The sequence below is a fragment of the Ischnura elegans genome, chromosome 12, assembly GCF_921293095.1.
Source record: "Ischnura elegans chromosome 12, ioIscEleg1.1, whole genome shotgun sequence".
NCBI classification, from domain to species: Eukaryota; Metazoa; Arthropoda; class Insecta; order Odonata; family Coenagrionidae; genus Ischnura; species Ischnura elegans.
The window spans coordinates 82,080,959-82,101,675 of NC_060257.1; the positions used below are offsets into that span (position 1 = coordinate 82,080,959).

Sequence of the window (20,717 nt, forward strand, 5' to 3'; positions counted from 1 at the left end):
CATCACCAGTATTACCATGCTACCTTGTATTTTCAGGGAGAATAAATAAACCTGAACCTGAATAGATGGAAACCAAGAAATAATTCATTCACCAATCCATAAGCTATTACAAAGGAGCAGCATATAGGATGTTTACCCTCAATCCTTGATCAACACCCGACAATTTGCTGCTAAGAAGCCAAAGAACTATAAGTCAACTATTCATATTAAAATCACATACATTAATACATGCTTTTGCTCAGTTTTGATTACTGCAGTACAATATATTTCACATCCTAGCAGTGTCAAAAGGTAATATTCATGATTTTGTGCCACTAAAGTAAATGGACCAGAACTGAAGGACACGAAGGGTGTGTTTTGGAGAACTTGGCAACAGTTGTCTACCATTTTTTTAATTTTTGTACTTGAAAGTTAAATCTAACTAAGGAACTATATCTGTGCCGAGTTTCATTTGTAAGCCCTATTTATACATATAAAATCTTTCAGAAAAAGGCAAATTTTCAAGCTACGCTGAAACAGCCTACCCCTGCGATGTATGAGGAGTGACGTCACAAGACCATATTGTACAGTCTTTGCCACCTCATTCTCTGTATTGGGAGCACTGAGAGAACCACAATAACCACCAATCTGATAGCATTACCACAATCGAAAAAGCACAAAAAATTTAACAAAGGAGGCAGGAAGTATAGGCTTTATATCGAAATGTTTATTGTCAAGGCATTTCCTAGTTTGTTTTAATTCTAGATTCTCCCAGCTTATAATATCTTAATTCATGCTCTATAATCACTGAATACTAAGGCGTGGGGTCGTGATCTCCTTATGAAATTCCAAACATATATTTTAAGAAAAATCATTAACTCTGAATCACATACATGTGCTAACATTTAAACCGATGATTAAAATGCAATTACACTATGGGGTGAATTTTTTTAGAAAAAAAGAATTCCCAGCCAAATAGCACATAACCACATCGCAAATTCTAACTTTATGTTAAGTTAAGATGACAAGTGCGACTAATTTATAGTGCCATGGTCTAAGAAATTTTGTGAGTGATTCTATAGTAATTTCAGAAAATAAAGAGTATAGGGTTGCTTACCAGAAATAATTCTTCATTGCTAATGTTAAAAGTCCTCCTCTAAGCTCATTAAATACATTATAACATAGAACTGAAGGCTTTACATAAGTACAAATTACATTTACATATGAATACCCACAACTTCCATGAAGTACTGCTTAAAATCTCTGACAGTAAAATCAACTTGTGCAACCACCATATTGATCACCAAAATCCCGAGAATTAATGCTAAAACACACCAAAAAATACACTTAAAAAGTCTACAAACCATCACTATTGAGAGATTTGATATCGTATGAAGCTTTCCTGATTGACCGTAAACTTCCTCGGGGTAGAGGATACATTCCATCTGGCGTAGTATCACTCAATGTCTTTTCGGCTAAAAGTAGAGGTGGATCATGAACCCAAACTAGGTGCGTTGGTGACCTGTTCACATATGATAGGTGCATTATTAATAACACATACAAAGGGTGCAACACTACCTCCTGATAATGTAGCAATAAAAGTACAGAAGCATGCAAAAAGTATACAAGTGCTTTCTACTGATATACAAGCGACAAAAATTAGTGTATCAACCAGATGTAATATGCCTACCCTACACCAAAAATGTAATGTACATTAACGAATAAGTAACATCTAGGAGTACTATTTTTATTGGCATAAAATACTTGGTAGTGAAATTCAGTTTTTATGGTACATAATTGGAAAAAAAATAAAATTAGAAATCAGACATTTATGATTAAACTTGTTTCAAATACAAAAACAATAATGCTATCAAAATTAATGAAAATCCAAGTTACTCTTTTCTTGGCTTCATTTCCATCTATTGAAAATTAGAAAAAAAATTTGTTTGTAGGTATTACTGAAAATAAGTCCATCCAACAGATAAAATATCATCAAATCGCAAAGTAAAAGTTGATAAAGTGAATAATAAATACAACTGCAATTAGAATTGGAAATAAAAAATTAAATGCTGGCTACAAAAAGAAGAAAGCTGTGGAAAAAGAAACACTAGGATATGCATAAATTTTGCTCTCCATTACTGGTTGGTATAAATTGGTTTAACAAGGCCATTTTACATTGAATTAAAGCTAATAATAAGGGCAGCAGCAGGGCAGCCAAAGGAATGACTGTTTTCTGATGCAAATACTATTATACAATCACATCCTTTTTATAGTAACTGACAGGAGGCCACTCATTTCTACGAGGAGCACTACTTTTGACAAACAGTGATAGTGCACAGATTGCACCGACCAATTAAATATGTTTTTTCAATCCAGTAAAAATCGGTAGATAAAATGCTGACCCACAAATAATTGAACGTTATACGCAGTTAAAGACAGAATGGAGAAAAGAAGCAAAATGCATTGCACTTTTGAGCTAGCACAAACCAAAACTTCAAAATTTCACTGAGCTAAGGCTGGAACAGGTGGAAGAGTAAAGGAAGCCAAACAGCCCTGGATACTTTGTTTGATAATCTGAAAGACAGTCGGTAAACTCTTCTCAGGATTCCCATTGGGTTAAATTCTCCATTTTAACCAACGTTTTCAGCTCTGAGTCAAGGCTCATCCTCAGGGCAGCAGAATGTGATTTTATTTGTTTTTTTTTGTTCATAAAACGACATTCAGCAGCCCTGAGGATGAGCCCTGAGTTGGAGCTTGAAACATAGGTTAAAATGAAGAATTTAACCCGGTGGGAATCCCGAGAAGAGTTTACCCACATTATTCGTGGGAAATCAACGAATCTTATTTCACCAATCTGAAAGCCTGTAAAAAATATTTGATTGGAAGACGATAAGTGAGAAGTTTCAAACCTGCTAGAAACGGCAACTGGTACAATTCGGCAATTAAGTGTCACGGAATCTCCAGTCTGCCTAGAGCACGCAACAGAGCCTTCCCAAGAGTGTCCCTTCAACAACTGCTGCGTCATCACTTCATCCTCACTGCCCCGCTGCAACAAACACTTTCCCCTCGCTTCTTCCAGCCGATATCCTATTAAACGTTCGCTAGCCCTGTTCACATACTAAACAAAAGAAATACAACAAATTAATTGAAGCTTAGTCAAGGTTGAAATACAAATTTTCACCTTCAGTTTAATTAAACTAATTTAAATACATAAATAACATCACATAAACATGCTGCAAAGTGTTGTTATGATTGATAAATTTCTTAAGGAAAGTATTATTAAAACTGTGTGCACCGGTGTAGTCAATAATTAAACAAGACATAAGAATAAATAATAAATATGTAATTGCTCAAAATAGATGAACAGAAAAAATACTAAATCAAAAAGGTAGAGGAGATTCAGCTGACCTATAAAACAAACCTATGACAATTGACAAGAATGGCAATTATCCCACACTCTGAATGGACCAACTTTTTCTGAAATGCCCACTCTGTTGAAGAAAAACGTGTATATCTTCATAGAGTTTTGCTGATAGTCATGCCGAGAAGAATTATCTATAAATCAGCTGACAAGAGCCAATTATTATGCATAAAAATCCCAGCCCACTTGGTTGACCCCCTAGGCAGCAACACCACTCCTATTTCATGACTCACAGAGAACCAAATTCCCCTCCTCGAATTAACCCCCACTTGTGCAAGTCTCTTTCTTGCGTTGCAACTGGCATGTTGTTCAGATCTCGCCCATTATCACTAAACACTGGAAAATTATTTTTTTTTCATTACAGGAAACCAGACCTTGAAATTCATTCAAACATTACACAGACCTACAGTTTGAGAGACATGAATCATGAATCACTTAAAAATACAGGGTTTTATATCCAATACTTTAAATTAAAAAGGGCTTTAACAATTAAAATCTCAAAATTACTTCTGATGGCACATCAGGAGAATGAGTGGGCAAATCTGTGGGTAAAGGTTTCTCCTTACAATCAGATTGCTCAAGGTTGAGACCAAAATGGAGATATATTTTCTATATTTTCGTGGTCTATCTTACACTGCAACATGTTCTTTTCCATAACAACCATATTTATGTTCAAGGATATTTTTATTTGCGACACTGGCATAAAGAATTTTTAAGCAAATTCAGCCTTCTAATTATTTTAGGCCCATGGCTTGCATATTAAAAGTACTGAAACTATCAATTTGGCATAAATTAAAAGAGTTACTGAGTGGAAATGAATGTACGATATATGCAAATCTACTGAATATACTTTATTATACTGCTATCTAAAATCTCAAAAAAATTATTGAAAAAAATACTTTCACACTGGACTGGGCCAACTACATACTTGTTAAACTACTTATCCACTACCACACAACCTCGTGCAATTCAGCAGTGAGTTTTGAATTATTAATGTTTTAAAGCCTTTTTTTTAGTGGTATATCATCCATTTTACGAGCGATGCATGAACCACTTACCACAATCTTTGCATGTTTATATGAATTCTGGGCCCAGATTACCAAGAGCAGCCCTTATTAATGATTATTTAGCAAGGTCCCACACCATCCCTTCGACCTACCTGAATTTGGTGAGATGCATCGGTGACATGAATTATTTCTCGGCATTTATTCAGAGCCACCAAGAGAGTATTGGCTGTTGCAAGTTGTTGCTTTAATGATACATCACAGTGTTCTGCCTGAGTAATTTCCGCCATGCAAGCACCAACACTAGTTGTCTCAACAAGCCACTGAAGTAGAGAAAAAGAATAACATCAGAAGAAATAGGCGTGAAGGAGTGGAATTTTTCCATATTGAAAGAAACTCTCAAAATATTGAAAGAAACACTTGCAATTTTCCACAATTATTAACTTTTATTCCGACCTAGGTTTCAATATAGTAACATCAAAGCTGAGGTCAGAATAAAACTTTATAATCGTGGAAAATTGCAAGTGCTTCTTTAAATAGAAAAAAATACATACATTTTAATTTCAAAGAAATCAAAAAAATAACTATTAAATCCATGAGGTACCAAATATTTTTAACAACATTCAGGGTATTTTAGTTATTTGGTAAAATATTTCTAAACTACTACTTATATTTGTATTGTGTGTCTTGAATGTTTACAATTGATTTTAAAATGATAAAAATGTGAAATTCATCCCACAGTTCTGGTAAAAAAAAATTAAAAATGCTACTCTTTGGAAGAAGCAAAAGACAAGCACACAGAATGCAAAATCGCCTCACCAAAAATAGCATTCAATGAGAAGACGCACAACCATCATTAAAATATAACTTACATTTGAAGATAGCGAAAACCTTAGTTGAGTTCAATATTTAGAGTGTTGTACTATTTGACCGAAAATTGTGAACTAAACGTAGAAAAGATATAAAATGGCTATTATCCTTCAAAGCATACATAGTGTTGCAGAAGGACACTTAAAGTTAGCAGACAGGAGTTACATGACTCACCCGATCGTAGCCAACATTTATTATCTGCAGCATGGATAAGTCATCACCTTTATCCACGTAACTACAAAAAATGGAAAAGACATATTAATATAAATTTTAGAAAAGATTAATCTATGACAATAGAGGACTCAGCTTCAGCCAAATTTATTGAATCTAATTTTTAACTGGCATTGACAGTAATCCTGATGAAATTTTAGAAGAAAGTATCAAGAGCAAATGGTCAAAACAGTACTCCATAAAAATCTAATACCAATTAATTATTATGTCCAAGATGTTGACCCATTTTAAAAGAGCATTCTCACTTACATGCAGTACGTATAAATAACTACCTAAATGAGTTAAGCAACTGATTTCTTAGATTCCCCCAACACTGCAACTTTGAGATGAGACTCATACATCAAAAATATACTGAATGCCACAAAATATATATATATGAGATGAAGAAGAGAGAACCACCGATACACGGTGATATTATATTGACCATCAAGCTCGGTTAAGAGTTAGCCTCAAAATTCTGCACCAAAATGATAATGTCAAAGTAAATCATTACCTCTGTCACCACACCCTACTATTCGATGCCTTAAAGAAGGAATCACAGAAAAGGTATGTGAGCAAAATCACAGTTAATTGTACAATAATAATAACCACACACCATTGGGAAAAGAAAGTCAAATGGGATCAAATCAGAATTTCCATTAGTTTTTACCACATAAAGGTCTTTCTGTACAGTCCAGCCGGTGAGAGTTGTCCGATGAAAGCGCAAAACGAGTGGCGAAGAACCCTGCGCCAACATGGTTTTCAGCCAATCGCTGTCCCCCAAATGCACCTCACACCTTCGCCTTGTCATAAGATGTTGTCACATGCATTTGGTGCACCGAAATAAGCCTGAACCACCAAAACAAGCCCTTTCTGCAAATCGCCAAAACAAAGGATTCTTCCTTTGGATCCTTTGCGTTCGTCGTCCCTTCCGGCTCCATTCTTCACGGAGCCTTTCCGTTTACCAGTGAGGTGGGCATTTCCCTTTCTTACCTGGCAACTTTGCCACCTACCCCGAACTAGACCCATCTAAATATCATCCGACAACTCTTGGTGGCCGGACTGTAGATAGGATAGTTAAAGTATTCAAAAATACTTTAAATATTTCACATTTGCAAAAGTGATAAATATGATGGTCCATGGTGCCTTCAAAACACCACGGTCAACCTCCTTTACCGTGGGAAGGTCCTAGGGAAACGGCATTCGCCAACAGGCCATTATGAGGGAGCACTGGGGAGAGGCCAGAGTCCCAAAACTCAACTTCTTTTAATCAATTCTCAACATACACTTCCTTCAGAAGTGATAATGTAATTTCACTCACCTTCTTCTAACTACGGCAAATATTACTGCAAACTGGCCACCTTTACATTTTCGGATTGACCTGGGAGAAAAAAATCAGCTTATTAGGAGTCACTAAGAATTCATGACAAAAAGCACTACAGAAAATTATTTCAGTCCATAATTCAAAATAAAAACAATGCAATACTCTAATGAAGGAGCTTCAGTTTTTTCAGGCCCCTAAATTATGCTAACAATAATGAGACAGAGTAAAGCCCTAGAAGGCGATAGCAAATTGCCATCAACAGGAAAATGAATTTAAGACAGAAGTTCACTTTACAATTTTTAAATCCTGCATTATAAACTAATCATTTAAGTTATGAATCAATATATTATGAAATTATTACACTTTCTTGCAAAGCTAGAGCAATAATGAACAAAATAGCAGAGGATGTGACAAGACAAATCTATCATAATAGAGATGTTAGAAGGCATCACATATTGGCTCTCTCCACATGAGATTTTACAATTTATTCCTAATGATCCCTATGGAGCACCATTTCCAAGGATATATGTACTGATACCCTGAAGCCCTAATAGTCAATTGATAATTAATTAACAGTGTCAAATTGGCCTCTTTTCTGCAAGTACATGCTGTAAATTTCACAACAACGACACTATTCCCTTTGTCCTCATTACCTGCACAGTTCGTCACCGTCGAGTCCCTTTGTATGGCGCCTGTCGATGATCACAAGGTGTGGCTGTAATTCCTTGTAAGCCTGAAGAGCAGGAGCCGTTTTCCTCTCAACACGGCAATCCCAGCCAAGCCGGGATGCAGCCGATCGCAGTGCTTCACCCACCGCATCCTCCCGGCTGAAGACCAGCAACAGCTGAACAACAATTACAAAGGCCATTTGAAACAAGTGAAACAGGAGTGAAATGAACGCAATGAGGGTGGGCCTGCTGAGAGAAATTATGGGCTCACGTGCACACACAGTATACAAGCCCCCTCAACTCTCCCCATTCCATCCTCCAAAATGACCTCGTCACTACAAAAATTCAAGAGTGTTTTTTTCAGCATGAAAAACTACTGCAACACTTAATATTAGAAGGACCAGGGTTGCATGGCTACCTAGAAGGACCATTATTTATCATTTTGACGGGTAGTAATTATTTGAAATTTTCATACCTTCATGAGAAAATAAATGGATAATTTCACTCAAAATAACCTATTCCTTGGTGTATCAAGATAACTGAGTAATTTTTTACTATAAAAAACTTCAAATGAACCAGTCACGCGGCTCCTGCCTCCCCTGCCCTACCACACACCACTTGGTATGGCAGATATGCCGCATATTTCCATTCAAACTTGAATAAGGAATAAGTTCAACAGATTCAGGCTTCAATTGGTGGAAGTTAGACATATTTAAATAAATGAAAGGTCGTAGCACTTTTCCACAAGAATTTTTAATTCGTACCAATTAAAAAATTACGTATGTAAATAAATGAAAAATGTACGTAAATGTACGAATTAAAAATTCTTGTGGAAAAGTGCTACGACCTTTCATTTATTTAAATATGAATAAGGAATGTTGAATCATAGATGTGCTAGCTGATACATCAAAATGGCCACACGTAATATAGTTCAGTGATTTCCGAAATAAAACATGCAATTTATTTGTTATGCATGCAAGCATGCATAACAAATAAATTGAAAACGCTTAAACTGTTATTTTGACAGGTGTTGATCTTTTAAGGAAGATAAGAGGTATAACTCCATTTCTACGAGAAAAAAATTTAATTATATTTTAACAAAATAGGTACCATAAAAATAAAAGTCAGAGAGAGTGAAGACGACAGAGAAAATATTCTATGCAGTACGATTGAGTTAGTAGAGGTTAGCTGTCAAATGATTCTGGTCATTTTCTTGTTAAGTCACAATTACATTTAGCCCACTACAAGTTGGAAATTAGAGCAAATGAACAAATTACGCTGGTCCCACAGGCCTCCCTAGCCCTATGGAAATTCGATCCTTTAAGTTCTAAGATCCTCCAGCATTACATGCAAAGAGTTATTACCTGAGTCAAGCCCCAAGGCAAGGGAAAATGTGTGTAGGGCTACTATGTATGCAAAGTAACTAATAACAGCTGCAATTTAAACTAAAACTGTCAAATAAAAGGCATAAAATCATTAATCAAAGAAGATTTAATTGACTAGTCCCTCCAGAGTGTATGGAATCAGAATGGAAAATTTTACAATCATACACAAATCTGACAACAAACGAAATGTTATTTTTAAATATTTGATATTGAATAAGCCAGGACAAAATTCAAACACAAGCGTAAAAAAGGGTAAAAGTACCAGCTAGCTAAGCAACTGTGACTGACACCACATAAACATAAACAACAACCAACTAGCACAAACAACGTATAAGCATAAGAAAAACTATTTAGCGAAGTGAAACTATGAAGAAAGGAGGTCTAGATTATGCAATAGATATTATTTTTTAAATAATTCAAAGGTTCATATTTGTAAGTAGCTTCTTCGTCAAGGTTTTTACCCCTGCGAGTAGGCAACTCCGATTACTCATCTGCATAAGGATGCATTTTTAGTAAGAGACGAAATCCATTCAGCCACGCCACATTTATAATGTTAAGTACTTCATGGCATTCTCCGTCTGCATTGAGTATTGACTAAACTTCCTATGGAAATACGTGTTCTACGAACTACCTATTCCAACGTGGAGCTTAAAAATAAGTTAGTCCATTAATTACGTGAGGCTTTGGAGGGGTTGGGGTCGAGCCGATTCTCACCCAATCTCACGAGGTTCCTGGCAAGTGCCAATTTTGGAAAAAATTACGTGATAATTAAGTTTTACGTGATACTTAACTTTTCCGCAAGAAACAGTGTAAAATTGCGATCTTATTAATCTTAAATCCTAGTTATAACTAATTTAAAAACTTGTTTTTTATATAATTCCAATGCAATGAAGCATAGATTAACATATTTACACTGAAAAATCGCATTTGAACAATCTCACGAGATTGTTCAATCTAGTGAGATTATTCAATCTCGTGAGATTGTTCATCAGAGGGAAATCTCACGATGTCTCACCAAGGGCGGAGAATGCGTCCAAAAATCGCCAAAATCACCTAATCACGTAATTAATGGACTCCCTCTTAGATCAAAGTTCGTCTTCCATGATGGACCAGTCGATATATGCATTAAAATGGGGTACTTCATCCATTAATTCACACAGTTCAGATTTTCGGCATGATTGGGAAAAATGGTTGTAGTAAAAATCCTTATCTGTAGCTCCATAATACCCGTGGGACCTAACGAGGGGAGGGGGCAAGATATTTGCAACTTCTTTTATTTATTTATTTTTATTTTCATCTCCCCGAAAACAGCCCATTTGACGCCTTTTACAACTGGGGAAATAACATATAACTACGACTATCACACACAAACATTCCCTGGGTATAGGGGCTACCTACCCAGGCGGGACTCGAACCCGCGACCTTCGGTTTGGCTGGCGAGGACTTAACCCCGCCGCCACCGAGGCCGGCGAATTCTTTTTTTTACATTTTTCCCGCAATAATTAGTTTCGGGGGTTTGCGAAAAAATGCTATTTTTTCTTAATACACATGCGGGGTCTTACAGGATTTTTTTACTTGCAAATCCAGCTTACATCTCCGATAGCTGCTTGGCTATCAACTGACCAAAGAATCATAGATACATGAATTACTTTCATGCATTAGCCAGGGATGCCAATTTGCAAAAAATATAGGGGGGGCCAAAACCGGGGATCTTGCCCCGAGAAATTTTATAAGTAGTGAGTTTTAAGTTTTTTAAGCATTTTAGAAGAGTCATACGATCAACATTAGAATCCTGATAACTCGAATCTCGACATCTGGACACTGTGGGGAAAATCGACAAGCCTGACACATTTTTTCCACAACGAATTTTTGAGGGGGCTCAGGCCAAGGCCGTAGCCAGAAAATATTTTCGGGGGGGGTTTATGGAATAGTAGACAAGCATAAAATTATTTTTATAAGATAAATAAAATAGCGTATACGGTTAAATATACATATTTATTATCAACCCTTAAAGGAAAATATAAAAATATTATTACAAAATTGAATTTAGCCTTCTAGTTTTTTTTTTTTGCATCGACCAAATGAATCACTAATTCACAGCACTATTATTTCACACACTGCACCTACAAATTCGCTTAGATAATTATTGACTTAAGTCGCATTGGACTGCTAGATGTCCCTGCGCCGCTATATAATATCGTCGTGTGAGCACCAAGCGAGCATAAGGTATCTATTTAATTTTTTTCATTTCTGGGGGGGGATCAATCCCCCTTGATCCCTCCCCTGGCTACGGCCTTGGCTCGGGCCCCCTCAGGCCCCATGGAGTCGGCGCCACTGGCAATAGCTCTCGTTTAAGTTTCTGTTGGCCTACCACGTGAAGAAGCGGTACTTGGAAAATATAAAACGAATATTTACGCAGCAAATCGATTTCTTGGGTGGAGATCGAGTAGGTAGTCCAGACAATCGGAAACGCAAGGCAGCCGCGCGAGGGTAAATAAATGAGGGGCCAGATGAAGCAGCTCGGATGGGAAACAGCGTCATGTTATTTATGAATGGCTCGCTTGTTTTCTTTCCATCCTGTCTTTCCCCGGAGGGTAAGAGATGAATCGATTCGGGCAAGTGCATGTGACGTCCGCGAGCCTCAAAAGAGGCCAAAGTGATCGTCTGCGCACTTCGATCTTCGCGCTCCCTGGAGAGGTATTTTGGGACAAACGATGTGTCTGTGAGATGAATCGCCTGGCCAGTGCGTCACGCGGACCAACGCTCCAAAGGCGCATCTCTCACGATCCGTCGACAAGAGAATGGCCAACTCCAATGCTTACAAAAACCCATTGACGCCCGACTAATTGATGTTATCGCTAACGGGCAGGATTAATGAAGAGAATTTATATTTCGCACGGGGGCGAAGCCGGTTACTTTCGAGAAAATTGATTTTGAACGCGGATTTTGGACGACATTAATATAAAAGCAATCCGAAACCAGAAAATTCATTCATTATTTACCTTGAAAGAAACACACTGCTTGAAATAGAGACACATTCTAATGAATCAACATCGTTACCGCGCGAAATGACATGGTTACATACGAATATTACACCAAGTACTACAAATCATGAGAGGGGAACCTAATGAATAAACATAGCTACCGAGTGAAATTTGACTTTTACCATAGCTGTTTCCTTGATATTAATTGCCATTTGATAAATATCAAGCATAAATCACTGACATATCGCATTGAACAAATCAACATAGCTAACGCTCGAAATATTACTTCAAATCATGAGAACGGAGAGGAACTCAATGAATAGCTACCGAGTTAAATTCGACTTTTACCATAGCTGTTTCTTGATTTAATTGCCTAATGAGTGCGCCACGCTAGCCAAGACCTCTAAGCACAGAACCGTAATCCTAATAGTCCTCACAGACTTCACCCTAGCTTAATCAATGTTATCACAACCGGTTAGCCAGAGAATAGAGGATTATGTTTATGGTTTCCGATAACATTGAGCTTTAATAAAAATTACTATCGCCATAATGAAAGCGAAACTAATAGCGGTAAACGATACATTTTGAAATTTCATTTTAGAAACAAACGTTCTATACTTCGTATTTTTTTTCCTAAAATTTTTTGTGACAAGTCTACATGCTTCTACAATACGGCCAGATGATGCTACCGTACCGTGAAGCATTTCGACTCGCTAAAAAAAAATTCTCGAGAAAAAATGCGAAGTGTAGAACAAATTTGTCCGTTCAATTGTATTAGGCTCAACTATGTGGAAGTTAATACTTTTAATAGTAAATCAACGAAGTCTTTTAAAGTGGAAATCAACGAAGTCTCCTTTTCATTTTCGAACAAATTTGCTCCACCTATGATAATCATCTTAAATAAATATATTTCCCTAAATTTATTTACGCAAACTATCCTCAACAAGCAAAGAACTTCGAACCACTTAAACTCAAGCTGCGAAACCGTAAATCGCATTACACATTTACGGTACTTTAATTAACTTTCCGGAGAAAAAAAATTGGATAAATGTATAAAATAGACCTCGGTCGAAGGTAAAGCTAGTTAATTTCGACGAATATGATCAAATCAAAATTCTCGCATGTGAAATTAGATTGTCATTCAGAGAACATGCGAGCCTACGCTCCAAGTCTCGGAGCACATCGTATGGCCAGTTTAAAGAAAAAGGGTCCTGCCAAGAATCACGTGATTTTTTTCCGCAAGAAACAGAGGAAAATTTGATTTCATATCTATAATACCACGACCTTAGTAATCTTAAATACTAGTCTCAACAAATCTTATGTAAAAATAATTAAAGGAATTGTTTTTTAATAAATCCAACACAATGAATAATTAAACGCCATATTTAAGTATTTACATTAAAAATACGCATTTTAAACAATCTCACGTGAGATTAAATGGAGGGGGGACAAGCCAAATCTCACGATATCTCCCTAAGGGGGTCCAAAAACCGCAAAAATCCCCTCACGAAATTAATTAATGGATGCCCTCTTATGATTCTGCTCTTCCTGAAGTTTACATAACCTGCCAAATCAACTCGAGAGCTAAAGCTGTAACGATTGAAAAGAAAACAGCAGTAGTCATTGGCGCTCACTTGATTAATAATTTCGCAAATGATAGATTAACAAAGAGAATAAATCAGGCACAATAGTGCATCTGGTTTCTTTAGATAAAAAAGGCTAAATCAACACGACATCCGAATTTAAATTGTTATGTTAAAATCCCGGAGAATGAAGATCAAAGATTCTTAGTTAGAGGTTCTCGACTCTCTGCGACTAAGATAAATAAAGAGCCAATGCATATTGGTAACAACACTCACCAACGCTGGCCAAATTATTTTTTCCGCTAATACATCGGATTTACGGAGATAACAGATCGGTAGTAGCGCTGGTAACTTTCTAGAATATTGATTCAATCAATATGGCTACTGCGAGAAATTAAACTTTTATCACAGCTATAACTGCTATCATAATTATGTTCCAATATAAATGTTTTTCCTTGAGGTTACATTAGCAACAAAAGCATCTCGATAAAAATTCAAATGAGACAACTATAAGGCGCAATCGTAATAAAAATAGCACCCATTGACGCTATCGCACATGAGGCAAACACAATCCATAAACGATTACAATTGATATAAAAATTGCTAAACTGGTTTCTTTCGAGGAGAGCGATTAAATCATCACCACTGCCAGGCGAAATTCAACTTATTCTGAGTACACGGAAAACCTATGAAGGATTTATGGTACCGGGGAGATAATTTTACCTCCAAATCCAGGAGAAAAACTGCCTTAGAGGCAAGAAGTTAACACTTTGAAGCCTAGCGTCATACATAAACGACGCGCCGAGTTTATTCTCAAGTAGAGAACCTACATCGGATACAAAAACAACAGTAAAGGATTATTTCACAAGGAGGAATTAGGTATCTTTGGTTAACACTTACTTTTGTGTTACATAATGCCTACGTGAGTCAACTTCCAATAATTCATGTCTTAATCCACCTCAATGGAAAATACAGATTACTGATACTCCACGGCTAAGATAAATAAATATGCATTACTTAAAACAACCAATGCAGCTCGTTCACCTGATTTTTTCACCAACACAGTGGATTGATGAAGATAACAGATAGCGCATGAGAGAAAAACCGGTTTCTTTCGACAAAAATTATTCAATAAACTTAGAAAACACGCGGCTTTAACTTATCAAGGGAATGACTGCTTTTACGGCAATTTTCTGCAGAAACAAATTTTCCTTAATGTTAAGTTTATACGAAGCGCCAAAGCATCTCACAGTGTATAAACACAAATATCAACCTGAACTTTCCCTGAATTTCCAGACTTTTTCACGGTCCCAAATAGTATTATACCGAATATTCATTTCTTACAATTAGATAAATGTGCGATTAATGTGTTAGTTATACGTACGACCCAGAAAAAAAATTACAACATAACAGTAATTAATGGATGAAGTATCGCCCGAATGAAGCATAATTAATGCGATGTTCAAATATCGAGTTTAGAAAAGCGTAAGGGATGAGGAGAAAATCTGTATTTGACTTAAACAGTATTCATCTTTTAGTTTTTCGTTATGTTCCAGGGCATCCTATGATTTTCCGAACATACTGACACCGCTCCCCCTCGACTGACCAGGTCTCCTAGAAGAGTGTAAACTCAATTATCATGAAAGCCTACGTCCTCTAAACTCGCAAATTTGCAGATCAAGGTAAGTGTAAAAAAGTGAGAGAGATAAGGTTAACACTGGTTTTACACTTAGAAGTTACCGCTAAAGCAGTTAAGGCCTGACCCGTACGTGTGGACAGGGACTGAGGCATTGATTCGATCTATTAACAAAGTCGAAGCAGTTGAATATGTGCCGATGAATATGGATATATCGTAAGCCGAAAATACTACCCAGGCATGGAATATAGTTACAAAATACTTTTTTCAATTTATCAGTTGTTACGAGATCAATGGTAAGCCAAAATTTATTTGAATGTTCTCATAATGAAAAGGAGATGATTTTAATTTCCTTTGGCAAACCGACAATTCTTTTGTTTTCCAACATCTGCCATTAAGAAGTGCAATGGCACTCTAATGAACACCTCTGTGCTGATAATAGCAGCAATATACACACTGCGACCACCGTTAACCCCGGCTGTAGAGATAAAAAATACATGGAAAGCAGAATTACCAACATAGTTTTCCGAATGAACATTTTTCCGTCCCTACTGAGTGATAGCTCTGGCAGCGATAGGTTTTTAGGGACCAAAAGAGTCCCATCACTCGACCCAGTGCCGTAACCAGGAAATTCGTCCCGACGGGGCGGGGGGGTCCAAAAACTGGGGGGGGGAATTTTTTTCAAAAACAAGTTACAAAGCAGAGGGTTTTAAACTAATTTTAACACTTTCCGTAATCGAAAAAACTTCATTTTTCAAAGAAATCTTTTGTAAATTCAGGGTTTTTCAATATTTTGTTTCCTTTAATGAAGGAAAATAATAGCGTTCCTATATTTCGGGGGGGGGGGGGGAGGCTCCAGACCCCGAAACCATTCCCTTCCCAACGCCCCTGGCTTGACCCATCATTTTATCAATCACATGGTCACTCTAACCGTCCCTTTTTCCATCGCTTATTCCGTCACTTTCCGTATTTGTAATAGGGTAGTTTCCTTCATCAAAGACAACGAAAGTCAATGATTGCGATTCGTTACCCACCATTAGTGTATTCATAATATACAAATTATTTGGTTTTACAAATCCCAGTTTAGACGAATGGCAATAGTCAATTTTATCCTCATTTGCAAAAGGCCAGATTGGCGCCCATGCGATGCCACTCCACGTGACGTCACAGGGACCTAGTTTCTATACGAGTAGATAGGAGTTTCACATCGTCTAAGATTACCAATGCATGCATGAGGCGCATAGCTCAGGGAAACATGCCTTAATAATCACCTATTAAAAATGCCTATGGTCGGAAAGTTTCCTTCGCTTGATAAGATATTAATAATCCTTACTTAAGCCAAGCGATACCGGCTAGCAGGGTACTCTGCTACCTGCTAGCAGCCTGCATCGCAGCAGCGCACACATTCCCGCCTCAAGGTCGCCTCACTTCGCGGCAACGGGAACCAGAATGACGTCACACGGGGTTTTCCCATCATTCATACTTAGCCGTCGCGTTTTCGCGCTCTTGCAATTTTTCACTTTTCATTTAATTGCGAAAAATAGATATCGTCATTTAAAAATCTGAAAGCGTGAAATACGTACTCCAGGAGTAATAATCTTTCGATTTAGGCAATAAAAAATAATAGGAAACCACCCGATTGTCGTTGAATTAAAAGCGTGGCGTTACAATCAGCGTTAGGGGCTGTGTGTTCTGATTGGCTAAAAGACAGTACCAGCGATGGTTTTGGCGATGGAAAAAGGGTGGGATTTCCATGCGTGGAGCAATCTCTGAAAATTATTGCGTGAAAGGGTAGTTTTTCCATGAAATGGACGGAACAAATGATCTAGTGATTCAAGCTTTAGTGTAGCAGTGACATTCCAAGCCGTAATGATCAATTCGACTCGTGGCAATGGTGCACACTTTGCCGCAGTTTGGAAGCCAGCACCACCAAGGGAGGGACCACGCCCCCTTCAAAGCAATACGCGGAAAATAGCTGGATGAATTGAAATTCATCGAAGGAATGCGACAAATTCAAGAAGTTCAAATTCAAAAAGGTCATAAAAACCGTGAACAAAAGAGCCCGCCAGTGCAACCCTTCCATCCGCGACAGTCAGTTTTTGGATCATAGACTTTTCAAGACTCCAAATCGTCTACTGCGAATTACCGTAAGTATCCTCTCTAATGCTGTTTTTAGGGCTTGAAGCAACTTTGAAGCATAGCTGCTGAAATAAGTTGGCCATATTTTGTAAACACAGTGAGTTTTGTGTTGTGCTGCGGTTGGCAGTGTGGTGGCTATTGCTTAACTCTGAAAAATAATAAATTACGCATACTTAAAGTGCTCCATTGTTCGTATAAATCGTGGTGTAATATTTCTAACCCAATGACCTAACAAATTCAGCACATGGGAATTAACAATGAGAAGCAGAATCTGTCACAGGCGCGTTATTAAACAAAGGCCTCAATAAAAAAGTGTGACTAACGTTTACGCCGGCAGAATCACGACACTGAGGCGTTTCCACGACTACACTGACCTTCACTTCAATATTTATTCACAAAAATAATAACCAGGCTTATTTTTGGCAATCATGAGCGAAAAGAACCGCGGCGAAAGTGATTTCGCTCGAAAACAGCCGTTTCCAGGCATTTTTTCGCTGTAGCAATAATAAAGGAAAATGTGGAGTCTTTCATACAAAGGAGATAATTGAGGAAAATTATGGGAATTAAGGGCGAAGGAACTGGTCGAGAATGACGTAAATACAAATATTTCGAGGAAACGTTTTCCCACACTTCTCCAACGAGATTGCGACTGATTTCACGTCATATTCACAATAAATAAAATTCAAATTATCAGATTCAGAAGGAAAACAGGGCCGTGGAATGCTATACTACTTGTTTCCGCGGTACTTGCAAAATGAATCAAGAGGTCGTAGCAGTGGCGCAGCGAGGGGTTTAGGGGGATAAAACCCCCCCAGAGCACACAGAAATTTTTAAGTTAAATCTATTTCACTTAATTGGATTAATATTACTTATGGAATATTGTGAGGATTAATAAAATATCCCTCAGAAGGCCGTAAAAATCACCATTCTGAACCATTTATCTTAATTTTTTCCGGCAGAAGGCCTCCGCACCTCCCGCTTACCCCGGCGGTTATGCAATACCCCAAGCACCCCAGTAATAGTTGCGCCTGTAACCCCCCCCCCCCCCCCTAGCATTAATTCCTAGTTGCGCCCCTGGGTCATAGAATGGATAAAGATAATGGTATTGACTTGTCCGTGTCAGGGGTCTTCGATCTACAGCCATCTTTAGCCGGCTCTCTTCTACGAACTACCCCTATTTCAGCGGGGTCTCCCGTCTTCTCAAAACAGCTGGTGCTGTTGCTACGCACCTTTATATATTCCATGATTATGCAGCTTCATTCAGAAGAAAAGTTGGGATGCTTCCAGAAATTGGTCCACATTCATGCACAATATCTCATCACTTAAAATCAGTAAGATATTAATCTATGTATCAAAATTTTTGTATTTCATGTTATCTATCAAATCAACACCATCCTTCACTCATTTGTCTTGCATGGTTGTTGTCGCTATCTTCATTTGATCAGCTTTATAAAATGGTTTTATCAGTTGGAAATGAATGAATAAACAAATAAACCACAACGGAAGCAGTGGATGTTATGGCAGTTACCGGGCTACAAAGGCCCTTCTAGGAAAAATACGCGAGATATAAAAGATAATCGGAAAGTGAACAGGAATGAAAAATTTACCTCCCACTCACAATAATTGTGAATAATTTATCAAAGGGGCTTAATTTCCATTCCCCGTCCCTACGTTGATCCAAAGTTCTCTCGTTATAAAAGCCATCAGCAGACAGCCGACACAACAATGGCTTATACAGTAACCGATTGCCTCTATTTATGGATCCATTTCCGGACAAGAAACTAATGAATGTTCTTACCGCGGAAGGCAGTTTCAAAAGAAGCACTTTACGAATCACTCCTTTTCAACTTACCTCTTTATTCCGCAGTAAGACAAACTCCCTTTCAATGAGTCCTTGCCTTCCGCCCCCTCCCCCCAATACTCTTCCCTCCAACATAATGTTCACTATCTCTTCCCAGGGTAGTACACGCTCCACTCAAATAATGTTTCCTCCTATCTCATCCAAATGTTACCTCTAATCGCCAACCATTTCTACCACTTCCTAGCACCTTATCCCCCTTATTTCATTTCATCGTCTCCATTCCCCGCCATATCCACATATCGAACGCCTTCAGTCTTCCTTCGCCATTCCTCAGCGTCCACGTTTCCGCGCCGTGCACTAGCGTAACATTCAATATAAATCTCCCCATATTAGCAGTCGAGTTTCATCGAATGGCCAATTCTTGTCGGATTTTCACCAAATTTATGATTTTTTACATACTTCACACTCTAAACAACCCTAGATATGTAAGAAGGAGCTTCGACTACAAATTCATAATTTGTTAAGTTGAAGGGACATACATATCTGGGGGATACGTAAAATACTTAATTTAAAAATGCCTTAAGCGGTAAAATACGGATTAATTATTTTCTTGTCCGAAAATGGATCCATACATTGAGGTCCACTTACTGTATACCCTTACGTTGTGGTGGTTGTCTGTTGGTGGTCTTTATGAAGAGAGAATTTTGGATCGACACAGGGACGGAAAATAGAATTACAATCATTCTATATATGGGATTTATCTTAATGAGGGGATGATAAAATGATGCATCGTTCACATTGGCGTCCATTAAATATGATAATAAACGACGGAATCAACAAGCAGCTTAAGTGCTACGACATTAATTTATACAATAATTCGCCCTTCTAAATTTATAAAAACCCGAGAGAATGGATATCGAAATTTCGATGTGGGCGGGTCGGATTACGCTAGGGTTGGGTCGGGGCATGGTGTTGGTGCAAAGTAAACTATTTTCTTCGTCGTTACACAGTGTACACTTGAAAAATCATCTTCTCAGCTCGATATGATTTATTTTCCTCAGATGGTACCCCTAAATGCACATTTACTCATATTTTCTGTCATGTCGCTGAGCCGCCTGTTGATTCGATCGTCTGTTACAGAAGCCGATGTAAACGAAGTACCATTCCCTTATTATAATGAGAACATGCGCGGGATTGATTTAATATTGGTCCGTCTTTCGTCCAAATCTAGTATTTTTTTACAAAGTGAAATGAGTGAAATATCCTAAATTTGGTGTAAATCCGACAAAAATTGTCCATTCGATAAAACTGTACTTCCACCCTCCCCTCCAGCCATTCATGTACTTAGTTATTAATTTCCAACGGATAACAACATTCACAATAATGATCAAAAAGACAAAAGCATCAAGACTAATAAAACAATAGTACACAAAACTCAAGAGACACAATGGAATAAAAAAGAGTGCATGACGGTTGTGATTAGAAAGATGACATGAGATATTAAAATATTGATGCACAGATAACAAAATTTATTATTTTCAGTGATGAGATATAAGACATGGATGTGGGCCATTCCTACACTTCATTACTTACTTCACCTTAACGAGGGAATGGGAACATCGTTTACATCGGCGTCCATAACAGATGGCAACAAACGAACGAATCAACAAGCAGCTAATCCCTCGTTCAGATGACGATTGTTCCAGCAATCGT

The 20,717-nt window shown here is 37.7% G+C and overlaps 1 protein-coding gene across 5 annotated transcripts in view; it reads right to left on the reverse strand.

Moving 5' to 3' along the window:
* Positions 1 to 20,717, reverse strand: part of LOC124169347 (high affinity cAMP-specific and IBMX-insensitive 3',5'-cyclic phosphodiesterase 8-like) — an 86,080-nt gene that overhangs the window by 35,659 nt on the left and 29,704 nt on the right. For all 5 annotated transcript variants that reach the window (XR_006867098.1, XR_006867097.1, XR_006867099.1 and 2 more), the window contains exons 3-8: positions 7,462 to 7,652; positions 6,806 to 6,865; positions 5,449 to 5,509; positions 4,560 to 4,727; positions 2,889 to 3,097; positions 1,344 to 1,501 (exon numbers count right to left, since the gene is read on the reverse strand). Coding sequence is in view for 1 of the 5 variants with exons in the window: in XM_046547933.1 (XP_046403889.1) it covers positions 1,344 to 1,501; positions 2,889 to 3,097; positions 4,560 to 4,727; positions 5,449 to 5,509; positions 6,806 to 6,865; positions 7,462 to 7,652 (847 nt within the window). In the remaining 4 variants the exon portion in view is untranslated. The remainder of the gene's footprint in view (positions 1 to 1,343; positions 1,502 to 2,888; positions 3,098 to 4,559; positions 4,728 to 5,448; positions 5,510 to 6,805; positions 6,866 to 7,461; positions 7,653 to 20,717) is intronic.